The sequence below is a fragment of the Calypte anna genome, chromosome 5A (assembly GCF_003957555.1).
Source record: "Calypte anna isolate BGI_N300 chromosome 5A, bCalAnn1_v1.p, whole genome shotgun sequence".
In the NCBI taxonomy this organism is placed as follows: Eukaryota; Metazoa; Chordata; class Aves; order Apodiformes; family Trochilidae; genus Calypte; species Calypte anna.
The window spans coordinates 11,034,441-11,047,193 of NC_044251.1; the positions used below are offsets into that span (position 1 = coordinate 11,034,441).

At 35.6% G+C, this 12,753-nt stretch overlaps 1 protein-coding gene across 1 annotated transcript in view; it reads left to right on the plus strand.

The window, feature by feature from the left end:
- FSIP1 (fibrous sheath interacting protein 1) overlaps window positions 1-12,753 on the plus strand; it is a 77,495-nt gene that overhangs the window by 28,730 nt on the left and 36,012 nt on the right. The window contains exon 11 of the mRNA XM_030452284.1: window positions 732-869. Coding sequence (XP_030308144.1) covers window positions 732-869 — 138 coding nt within the window. The remainder of the gene's footprint in view (window positions 1-731; window positions 870-12,753) is intronic.

The window sequence follows — 12,753 nt, forward strand, 5'->3', positions numbered from 1 at the left end:
GGCTCTGGGTTTTTTCCAGTTGCAATATAACTTTTCTGTTTTGCCAATATTTGTAGTTCTTAATGATCTAAATTACATGTGATGTTGAACCTTAAATGTCCTCAGGAGTGATAAAAACTTGAGAATCTGATTGAAAGGTACTGAAGGGTGTGTGAAGCACAATAGTGGTTGTTATCTCTAATAATAAAAAGCACAATCTCTAATAACTCCAACTTAGGGTTATTTATCTTTTACCACCATATCTAATAAAGAGTTCAGTTCTTCCTTTCCCCTGTGGCCTAATTCTGGTCCCAGTATGGTTAATGGGAGCAAGCTTCCAGCCCTTCCTTCAGTCTGTTTGATTCTCAGTGCATTTTTATTTTTGTAATAGGATTTAAGGATTGAAGGGAGTTCTGGAGACTTGAGAATTCATCTTAAAATGTGAAAGGGAAGACTTCTTTTATTGAAAGAAGTCCAGCTTGATGTTTAGGTGTTCTATGTGAATATGTGCATAATGAAAATAATGCGTTTACCAAATTGGATGCATTATTCTCATCTTTATTTTCTCATCTAAACCATGTTCCTATCTAGAAAGGTTGGGCCAGGTGATCCTTGAGGTCCCTTCCAGCCTGGCATTCTGTGATTCTGAACATTTTAATGTTTTTGTGGTAGAAATCACAACAATATTCATCTGGTTTTGAAGCAATATAAAGTCATGTGTTTAATTTCTGCCTTTTTTTTGCTTTTGTCAGGAGTCTCTGGTTTATGCAAACAGAAGCCTAGAAGCAGTTCCAGGTGAAAAGGTTCTGCGAGACAATAAGGAACAACGTGAGCAACAAAATCGTCTGAAAGAATTAGATCATCAGCTGAAATCCCTAGAGATAAATCTTGTAAGTCTCCTACTTTTGTTGTGTTTTGTTCCTCTTGGTTTGGAAACTTTGCAGTTTATCATTCCATGTGTCCTAAAATGAAAGCACGTGCTGCAACCTTGTGTAAATTCCTAAAGGAATTCCCAAAGTCACACAAGTCTCAAATAATTTTTCTTGATCTGGAAAATGTATTTTTCAGGTTTTCCCATTAACACGGTGTCTTTCAAAGCAAAAGGAATTCTCCTCTCCTTCTTCCCAGAGAGGGATAGCATAAACAATCATACATAAATAAATCCTAAAAGGATATTTTTATGGCTCATTTAAAATCGTGTTCTTTGAAGGACCTGTACAGATGAGAAAGAGGGAGAAAATCCATAAACCATTCAAAAGTGGATGATTGAAAAGAAGAATCCTAAGATGATGCAATTGTCATTTGGCCTGAAAACCAATGTTGGTATTTGTTTTGATGCTGGATCTCTCAATAGGTCTTCTTTAGAGCACAGAAAGAAAATCTCATTCAATTTTTTTTTAATCACTTTATACAAAACTTCGAAGCTTCACCTTGCTCAGGTGACGTCAGGAATGAAACTGCTGAAGATGCAAAAGAACATTAGTGCATTACTGAGCTGGCTGTAGTGGTTAAAAGCTGGATATATATGCATATTTTTAAGATTTTATCATCTTTATTTATTGTTATGTTTCTTTGAGATGAGAAAGCTTTTTTTTTTTTTCCATATAATGTGCTATGTGGGGAAAATAAGCTACAGTAGTGTACAAGCATCCAAGGTGAGATAAAAGCTGGTATGGGTAACCTTATTAAGCTCAATTTTTCTTAGGCTCCGAGTGTCTTGGTGCATTAGTAAGAGGCATCAGTATAGATAGTTGACAAAAAATAATGTGTGGATGGAGGTGGTAGTGATTGGGAATAGGAGCTTCACTAGCCTTAATTGTTGCCTTTGAAATGAGTAGATCTGCTCTGTAAGATGGAAGGTAGGGCTGCTACTCCCTGGAAATTAGGCTGGAGGAGTGGGCTGACAGGAACTGTGAGATTTGCCAGTGACAATGGGATTGCTGAACAGAGAGGAATGGTTCTAGCAGTGCAATAGAGCAAATTCAGGAGAGGGCCACCAAGATGATTTGGGGCTAAGGCACTTGAACTGTGATGCTGAGGTGACTTGGTTTGCTTAACCTGGAGGAGACATAGGACCTCAGCAGACCTAACAGCAGCTTTCCAGTAGCAAAGAGGATCTTGCAGAGAAGGCAGAGCTGTATTGTCTTTCCTGAGTTACATGGTGGAAGAACAAGAGATAATATTCATAAGTTGAAATGGGAATTTCCAACTACATTTAAAGGGATCAAAACAAAACAACCTCTGAGAACAGGAAACATGGAGAGACTATGAAACCTCCGTCCTTGAACATTTTGCAGATCTGTCTGGACAAAGCCATAAAGCATTTGATCTGATCTCATAGTTGACTGCTTTGAGCAAGAGGTTACTCTAGAGACCTCCTGACACACTTGCTCCCCAGTCTGATGAATTTTTGGTTCTACAAGGAAAAGGATCAAGAATTTTTATGCATTCCTTTACTAACACTACATTGAAGGCAAAAGAGTAATTTTTCATTGCTGTGCATTGTAGAAATTTGTTTCTTGGATGTGGCTGATTTTAGTGTTTGTCATGAAGCCATAAAAATGTGAGTATCCATGTAGTCTGCTTTTGGCTTGTGGAGGTCTTTATTCAGCAGTAGGCTTACCTGCTGCTGTAATCAGATTTAGGACAAATACTGTTCCAGTTATCTTATTTTTTTCCCCTCAAAAAGGGATCTCCAGTGCAAATCAAAAGCTTTATGACTCAGCACCATGGTGGTATAATCTCAAATACTGATAGCAATGTTGCTACAGTCACAAAAGCTTCAGCTGTTAGCTACATATTCAGGTTTTATGCTGTCAGTGCTGGAACTTCACAGCCAGTATGATAAGACTTCTAGCAGATTTAAGCTCGTTTGGATACCACTACATGCAGTTAGTCTTTGGTTTGTAGGAGAAAGAAAAAAGGATGATTGACACACTTTTTCCTGATGTCTTAATTCCACATATTTGTGGAGTAGGGGATGAAAGACTTCAGACAAGGAAACCTGGTTGCTTTAGGGACTGTGTGTGCCACTACACACTGTGTGTCACTACAGTAAGGCAGCATATTTAGATCTTATCTGTTCACAGTACCAAAACAATAGCAAACCTTAATTTTAATACACTGTCAGACAGTCAAAGCTTGGAAGGCAAATAGGAACTTGATTATATTGCATAGGTTAATGGGTAAACAGATAAAGTCTGCTTATTGTCATTTTTTCCTAGACGATGACCTTGATATCACTTTTTGTCATTACTGACCTTGTTCATGAGGCAAAGACAATCTGAGGAAGTGGGTCTGGGAACTGTATGATAGTCTGCAGCAGGCCTGGGAAATGCAGTGGGCTGCTGACTCATGCAAATGTTTTGTCTACAAATGGGTCAGTTCCAAATAGTGGTTGAATTATAGCAGTATTGTTTGGTATTACATTGCAGACAGACTTGCAACATACCACACATTTTTTTGGTAGCTAAATTGTATTCAGAACTCTAAATAGATAGACTGTAATGTTAATTTACAGTGTTTAGAAACATGGAATATGTTGTCTGTACCAAGCTGTAGCTCATGGCCAGGCTAGCAGTATGCAGCACCTGGGAAGGTTTCTTCAGGGGGAGATACTGTGTCTGCTTTTCAGTTGCTGCTCTATAGCACAGCTCTGAGATCCCAGCATGCAGGTATGAAAGATTTGTGCATTAGGTCCTCTGCAAGAGTATTTATTTATACTGTTGCCAGTATAGATAAATAAATATTCAACTCTGAACAAAAATAGGTGTTTCTTTCTGACATAAAAATTCCTAGATAATGTACACTCTTCTGTGGGAACAAACACCCTTCAGGAAATGCCACTTTTTTTTTTTTTTTTTTTAGTTCTATGTACTTGATACTTTCTAAGCTTATTTCTGGAAAATGTAGTTGTTACTGGAGAACATCAGACAAACCAGAGTGGTAGTACCTTCTGATGCAACATGGATAATTGAGCAACATTTTGTTTTTGGAATGTCTGAAAATCACACATCCTATTCAGTAGGGATTTGGTGTCTTGTTTTTTTACCAAGGTAAGACTTTGGCCATCAGTTCTGTAACGATGTTAATGGCAAAACTGCTTTCTGCCAGAGAACTGCTTGGTGAGAAGCTGAACTGTGTGTTTGGTTTGTGTGTGTGTGTGTGTGTGTGTGTAGATGGCACGTTTTCAGAGTAATTTCATGACTTCTGGAAATACTGTTTGTAATTCAATAGGTGGCACTCTTCACTGTATGTCAGAAGGAGAATGCCCAGGCACAGTTCTAGGGGGGGATATCATTACTGGTGAAAACATAGTTTCTGTGGTATAAAATACAGGTTGTGACAGCTTGCCTCTCACTTTTGGCAAGGTTCCAGGTGTGCAGTTTGTAACGTTCTTTTTCTAGCTTACTAATTAAAATATTTATTTAAAATTCAAATTGCATTTAAAGTTCTCCTTTACACTTTCCTAAACTGCTGATTAAAATTGGAAATAAATTCTCTGATCTGAATAAAGAAGATGACTTACTAGTATTTGGGAATGTTAGTTCTGAATGAATTACTACAGGGGGCTTCATAATTTTAAGATATAGTAATTTACAAATTCGGTAATTGGAGAGACTACTTTAAAATGTATTTTTTTAAAAATCCCCTTTAGATAGAATCTTTTCTTGTTGTTTCTTCTTTTGCATGCTTGTTATTGTCTCCTCAATGGGAATTATGGATAATTTAACTAAGCACAGTTTACCCCTATTTGTTAGGGGGTAACATACAGCAGGTATAAAGGAAACTTAATAAATATTTTTTGTGTGTGTGGTAGGATGCTGCATTTCTTCCACTACTGCAAAATGAGTTGTTCCAATGGATTAATAAAGGTAGCTTTACTCTCACCTTCTCTTCACGAGGGAGCAAGTTGTTCAGTAGGTGCTGGCTTCTGAAGTTTTAACTTTTATGGATTCTTCCACTCTTTGTGAAAGACACACACACACTATCATGTGTGCTGTGAGACTTCATGGTTCCAGCTAAGCCTGGAACTGAGAGGGCAAAACAAGGCTGGAAATTAAGACTTAATGTATTTTACAATCAGTACAAAAACCAGAAAATCTGCTAAGTATTATGCTTGAAGCAATGGAACCTTAGGGCTTTGGAATCTTGAGTTCCTTCTTTATTTTGAAAAAAATTGTCTCTAGTGAATTGATCTATGAAAGAATGTATTGTATGCATTGTTGAAATGCATTGTGAAATTTCTATCCAACTGAAATGTATCTGTACTGTGGTTTCTGGACCTTTGCTCAATTTCTTTTAGGTTTTAGTTTGACCTTAGTTCACTTGTTCTTCATTCGAAACCATGGCTGACTCTGTCCACATTCTTTCATCTTTGAGTTTCCTGGAAACCATTGAGCTTATCTTTGTTTTGTGAATTGCATTGTTAACTGCTGCTTCAAAAAAAATGTTCAGCTGCCAAATGCGTGTTGCTGAGCATTAATGAAAAGAATTTTATATTGAAAAGGTAATCAATGTAGTTTCTAAATTATGGCTTCTACTAGTTGGCTATTTGTGGTAAGTTAGTAGCATTTTTTATGTTCTCAGTTTCTTAATGGCAGATAGTGGGTTTAAATGAACATCCAAGGAAGCTGTTACATAAGAGTTTCACCTTTGCTGGCTCTATGTGCATTTATTTGAAGTGTCTTACACTGGAAGTTGAATCGTTTCTGCCAAAATCTAGCCACAGATGCCTGTTTTGTGGTTTTGGTTAAATTTATAAATTAAAAATTATTACAAATGCTTTATGAATTTAATATTTATGCATGTAATTGTTTATATCCACACACACATGTATATATAGTGGTACCTCGCGGCATGACTGAGGCACTGATACCGACTTTAAAAAGAAAACACAAACAACTCTGGTTTCTTGCAGTAAGTACTTTTAAAACACAAGCAAAATCTAGTTTCCCTAGTCTTAGATTCAGATTGATCATCAGTTGTCTATACATCTTTAGGAATATTTTTTTTCACAAGTTTATGCAATTTAGTGGCTAAAAGCAGTATGTGATCGTTATTATTGAGGTATTTTTTAATATAAATTGTATGAAAATACACATATTCTGTTATCTGAGTTGTTGAATGTTGCAGGAGGGCAAGCAATTGGTGAGGATGGTGCAGAAAAAAAATACAAAAATAACAAATATATCATTGCTGTCATGATCTTTGATTACTGGCCACAGCTTACTCCAGAAGGCCTGATTCTTACCTTCTTGATGCAGAATAATGTCTATCTGTGGGGAAGGAAACTTCAGGATAAAATTAATTATTGTTTAGTGCCGGAGATAATCTCACAAACCATTTCATCATTTGCCCTGCATCAGGGTGATGGGCTTTGTTGTTATATGTAATTTGATTTCAGCTTTTTCCTCTGAAATTGATTGAATTCAATACACCTGATCCTGAGCTGGCATAATAAACCTTCCAGAGGAGAATAATTTGTTCCTGACTTCTGCCATAATTCTTTCTGTCCGGTTTAGAGAGAGGAAGAGGGCAAGGTAAAATCTAACCATATATTTGGAAAGTAATTTCTCAACTAGACAATCCTGTAATATGGTTTTCTGTTACAGTATCTGCAGAAATTAATTACAGATACTATTGACCAGAGGAACAGAGATGCTCTGTGCATTGGTACTCTTTCTATGTTCTCCTGATAGCTTTATTTCAATTTACATGATATAATGAAGTGGTTGCTTTCTGAATAAGTATGTTGCCCATAAAAGTAGAACTTGTTTAATAGAACATTTTCATAACACATTTAATTACACCAAATTAAGGGGAAAAGTACAGTGTATTTACTTAAGGCTGAGATGTACCACTTTCTGAGTTATTCCTTCAGAAAGTATCTACCAGGTCCTAAAGTTGTTTGCCAGGTTGTTGGCTAAGCTTCAAACAGATCTTGCTTATTCAAGTTTTACAAGAATTTGTTCTCATTAAGTGACTGTACAAAAACGTTTCAGGATGAAATGTGGTAGCATTTTGACTTGGGAGAAAATAGTAGTGTGAAAACCTTATTTAACAGCTACTACACATATGAAGAGAGTAATATTTTACTATTTATTATAAAAAGTGGGACTTAAAAGCAGGTCAGTGCTCTTCATCACCCACTTAGGTTTTCAAACAATTGCATATGGCTCTGCTCTCCTCATACCTCCTAAGGCCTTTTCAAAATGCTTTTCAGTGGCTTGATGAGCATTGTATTTCTGGTTTAAGACTACCAAGCATCATGATCAGTGGAATTTCATTGTTTTCATGGTCTTGACTTCCTGTATGTATTTAACTTTCGTATGGATACGCATACAGGTTTGTTTGAGATTTTCTTTCCTCCTTCCTCTTGCTGTTTTTGTGACACATCCATATCTTCAGTTCCATGCTATGTCTATGGTTTCCAGCTGCAGTGATATTAAAATGATTATCTATTTCTCTGGTAAGCATAGGTGTCCACAGCATAGAATTTTTGTCACTGAAATGTGTGTGTCCTTTTGAGTCAAGGAGAATGTGAAACTTGTTGTTACACATCTCTGTTGGCAATTTTAGGAGTTCCTTGTTTTTGTTGGCCTGCTTGCACCCTCACTAAAGAGAAATAGTCAAGGAAAAGTCTCTGTTTCTCTGAACTGTTGTGTGGGAATGCTGTGTTTCTGCTTTGCACTGCGATGTCACATTTGAAATGAGCAGAAGAACAAGGCTGATGTGGGGGGAACTTTTAGTAAGTTTTTCCTTTATGGATAAGCATTAACATCTTGATCTTCTGGTAAGTAGCACATAAGTGCATCTTTTTGTCTTAGGTTTGATGTTTATGTAATTCAGAGTTTGTGATAAATGTCAACATGGAATTTTTTGGCTGTAAATTTATCAACATGTACCATCTCATGTATTTCATTTTAAGCTATATAATAATTTGTTTTTCACCTCTAAAAGGCAATAGTGTTAAAGTAATAATAATAGTATTATTTTCTATATAACTCTGAAGCATATACAAATTCCATTAATTCTATAGGTAAGATAGGTATTACAGTTAATATATTAACACAAACTGATATCATAGTGTAATAAATCTGATAATTGAAATTTTATCACAAGGCTTAGTTGAAAGCTAGAAGTATTTCTCATGTACTTTTTGCTTCTAGGAACAGTTTCCTGAGGTGACAACAGCAGTATTTCTAGCATAAATGCAATAATTTTCTTTTGAGAAACACTGTAATCCTATTTATAGAGTCCAACAAAGTTGGTTTGAGAATAGCTTTGCAATTGTTATCTCATTAATCTAAATAGTCTAATTGCCCAGCATGTTTATTTAGTTATTTTGCACAGCATAGGCCAGTATCAAAAAGTACTGAGAAAGCTGAGAATCTCCCTTTTCCGTAAAATCTTCAGTTAAAATATTCCCTCTAAATAGGAATCTGAAGAGCTAAGGGCACATAAGTTGCTGGTGGAAAAATCCCGTAGAAAGCTGACATTCTGGTAGTGAGCATTCATACTGGTTGCCAGTTTGGCAGAGTTGGGCATCTCGTGGCCTATCTTGTGCCTAAGTCTGTTTTTTGCTTCCCAGCCTGAGCATTCCTTTGTCTGGGGGCTCTGCTTGCTGGACAAGCTCCCAGCAGGCCCATACAGCCCAGCAGCACAAAGCAGGTTACCACTCATCATCAGGATTATGCCCATTTTCTATCAAAAACATGACCTGGGGAGTTGGTATCTGTCTTCGAGGACACCTCCACTTTCCTCAGCCTCAACAGTTTCACCTCAGGAGCTTTGTATCCATTTTCCTTCATACAGGAGAATGACTTGAATGAAGCTTCTGGTTTGTGAGGAGCAGGCTGCAAACCTTTGCCCTTTTTGTCAAAGCCACATGTGTTACTGTCTCAATTTTATAGAATATTCTTCTTGCAGAAGCTTTTGCCAATGCAGACTTCTGAATGTAGTACTTTCTCTTTTAAGCTAACCCCAAAAATTCATGTATTAGAAGAAGGTTTGCATAGAAGTACAGCACATTTAGACATTTTTGGATTTCTTGTGTGATTAAGGTATACCTGTGTAATTGAAAAGGCAGAGTTGTTTATTTCTACAATTGTCACTCGTGCAATATTTTGTAGTAGTTTTTCATTTAAGATAAAAGATAATTCATTGTAAATGCTGACAAGTGTTTTCATTACTTTTAGGGAGAAAGCTAGAAAGCATTAATGAGCAAAGTGACTTCAAATCGATAATAAGCAAATACAATAATGTATTTGGGATACTTTCTCAGAGATCTTCGAAGTGCACTTGATAATAATCAACTTCATGATGTAAATTCAAGAAATAACAGAACTGTGTCTTGTATGGAATGTAGAGTGAACTGATTTATGGAGAAAGATCAGAATAACTGTGTATATTAATGTTTTTATCAATGATAAACATGGAGTGTAACCTGTAATAAATCAAGAAATTTATTTATGAAAAGTGGAGAAGTGATGCAGAATGAATTAGTGCAAACCATAATAATGCAAAGAATCATATTTCCAGTTATAAATAGTAAGAAAAATGAATTATCAGTGTTTGAAATTGTTGTATGAATAACTTTGATAGCTATTTTTTCTTTCTCATTACCAAGGGAATGTGTAAATGAAAAAGTTCCTGTCTGGTTTCTGAAAGTGAAAGTGTGGCTTGGGTTTGAGTGGATACACCTATCAAATAATTTTTGATTGAAGGAAGAGGAGGGAGGATTTGTGCCTGATGAAACAAGCTTTTAGTATAAGTTCTGATACAGAAATGGTCTGTTAACTTTTTTGTATCCTTAAGTTTTAAATAACTCATACTTCCTTATTTGAAAATTAGGTTTTTTAACCTTTATAATAGAATGCTTCTAGTTTTATTTTATGAAGCTTTGGTATGGAAGTTAGCAGTTTCAGGTGCAAGATATTAAAACTGAAAAAATAAACCACAGTATTGGAAACTGAATTGAAAATAGCAGGAAACTGGGCTGCAGGTTTAGATTTCTTTCATTAATGGTATATTTTATTCTCAAAAAATTAAAAGAAGATAGATTAGATTGAATTAGTTCTATTATTGCATGCTAATTTCAAATGCTGGTGAATTAGGATGTTGTTAGTAGGAAAAATAATATCTGTATCTTGCTTGTTTTAACACCAGCATTCACAAAAGCATTTAGCTACACAGAAAAGTGAGTGAGCCCATCTTTTAATTAACTTTCGTGATTATGCATCATGCCTTCTGCATTAAATAGATCTAGTGGGAAGAAAAGCCAGTTGTTTCTAATAATTTTCTAGTGCTTTTGTGGTTCGTATACTTCAGTGTTCTGAAGGTCGGATAGAACTACCAGACCATAAAATCCAGCCAGCGAGAGATCTGGAGCTAAGAGAGCTCAAGGATTTATTAAGTGATGTGAAACTCTATTGTTTTGTGCATGTGTTACATAATTGCTGTCAATGCAAGGCTGTTAAAATTCCCTGCTAGTAATAACACGAATACCATTTTATAGCTTCAAGAGGAGATAAAAGAAGTTTCTTAGTCAGCACTTCAACAATATCACAGCACATGTCAGTTTTATTATTCTGGGGCCTTCGGTTTTGGCAGATGCTCTCCATTCTGGCTGTGGTGTGGTAATTACCATATAAATTAAGCAGTGAAATAAGCTGAGTGCAGCCTTATCCCTTCTGCCTGTAACCAGGTTGCAAGTACTGCAGTGTGAAACAGGCATAATTCAGGCTGATTATATTTAGAAGGCCACATTTTGAAATGCAGGGCCTTTATCTCTATTCAAGTCAATTTTAAAAGTAAATTGAAGCTGTTTAGTTGCTGTGCAAACAGAAGAATCATTCTTTCTCCCCAAGGTACTCTCCATAATAGCATTCCAGGAATTAGTTCAATCCATCCAGGTTTGATTCCTAGCCACTCATTATATTTCAGCATACATTCTATTGCTTTGAACTGTATGTATCCTTACTTTAATGAGTTGTAACTAGTCCTTAAATTTGGAGCTTGTACTTTTCTTTTATATCTAACAGACTTTTCTTTTATATCTAATCCATTTCTTGGATTTTTATGGGATTAAACTACTATGAAAAGTCAAGGAAGTTGAGCTGAAGTGAGTGATGGATTTGTTTACTTTTGCTTTATTTTTTCCTAATTCAGTTAATTCTCATCATTTAGGAAGGCTGGGACATCTTAAAATCAGGAGACCAAATGGAAATTCCTCAGATGATTTTGATAAACCAGACATTTTCCTCCATGGGATAGGTAACTGCACGTATCAAAAGCAGGCAAAGAAAATAAAGGTGGTGTGAGCGACTGATGCTTTCTGCAATCAGAAGAAGGGTGTTGAAAAAAAAAAAGCCTGAAAGAAAAAGAATGCATTACATAGTGTTTTTTTCTTATTTGTCTTCCTGCTATTGCGTTGCAGAACTCAAAGCATTTAGAGAACTGGATATGTGATGAATTATGTAGTGGATGCTGAATAACATGGCCAGGGGCTCAGTGAGCTGGTGACAAACCTGATGATGTAACTGCTATCCTTTGATTTAAATTGATTTGATTTTTTTTTTTATATAATGGAAATAACTAGAAGAGAAACTTGTGCCAACAGTGTTAGGCTGCAGTGGATTAACTTGTTTAACTAGACTTTATATATAGAGTGTGACTGCAGAAGTGCTGCATTAGAGAACTGATCTTTTAATAAGATGGAAGGTATAAGTAAGGGTTTTTATTCTTGTGCCTACTTTTCACCTCTGAAGTGTAAGTTACAAGCTATTATTTGAAGTTATTACATTTATAAAAAGTTTCTTTTCTATTTTAAGGTACTTTTGGAATAAAAGCTGTTTTGCCTATTTTGATGCTTTCCTCAAGTAGAGCAGTTTGATTCCCTTTAAATTCTTGACATGCAACTGGCAGTGTAAATGGTGAACCTGAATTGAAGTAGTAGGATTTTTAATTTTAAATATCAAGATTGTATGTAACTGCAGAAGAATTAAACAACAATGCCAGAAGAGATTCCAGCTCAGCTGATTTTATTCTTCCTACTTAAAATTTGTGTTGTATGTTTTTTGGTTGGGAGTTTGTTTTGTTTTGGTTTTTTTTTCCTTTTTCTTTTTTTCCTTTTTTCTTTTTTTCCCCTTTTCTCTTCCCTGTCTCTTCCCATCTCAGTCTCCCTCTCTTTCTTTCTTTTGATATGTGTTGCCTGCCTGACTTTTCTAACTGGCAATTAAAGTAGTTTCATGCAGCACTTCGATGTCCTTGAGGACATCTTGTAAAACACGTGTAAACACGTAAAACAGGTGTAAAATCACCTGTTACTGGATAGCTTGATTTTGACTTGTTAGATATTTCAAGAGTGAAAGGTTTAACTAATCACTTACATTTATGTGAGCATATTAAGTACAATTTATATAATGAAACAAGAAGAGGCACCTCTAGTTTCCAGACATATGGTTCATGGCATTAAGGGACTTTTTTACTTTGGATAATCCAATATGCTTTCTTATTTTTGTAACTTCTTTCTGAGAAGGGGGAATTAGATAAACTGTTAAAATTATTTTCTGTTTGTGTATCTGCTACATACATTAATATTCATTCTTACAACCTTCACTAGGGCTCTTTTTTATTTGTATTTTCTTAGATATTAAATTAAGACATGTTCTAATACCACAGAATCTTTTGAGAATTCATAAAGGAGTACATGTGGTCATAGACATCTGCCTCAACAGATTGATTTGAAAATTTAATGTGGAAGTTACTAGT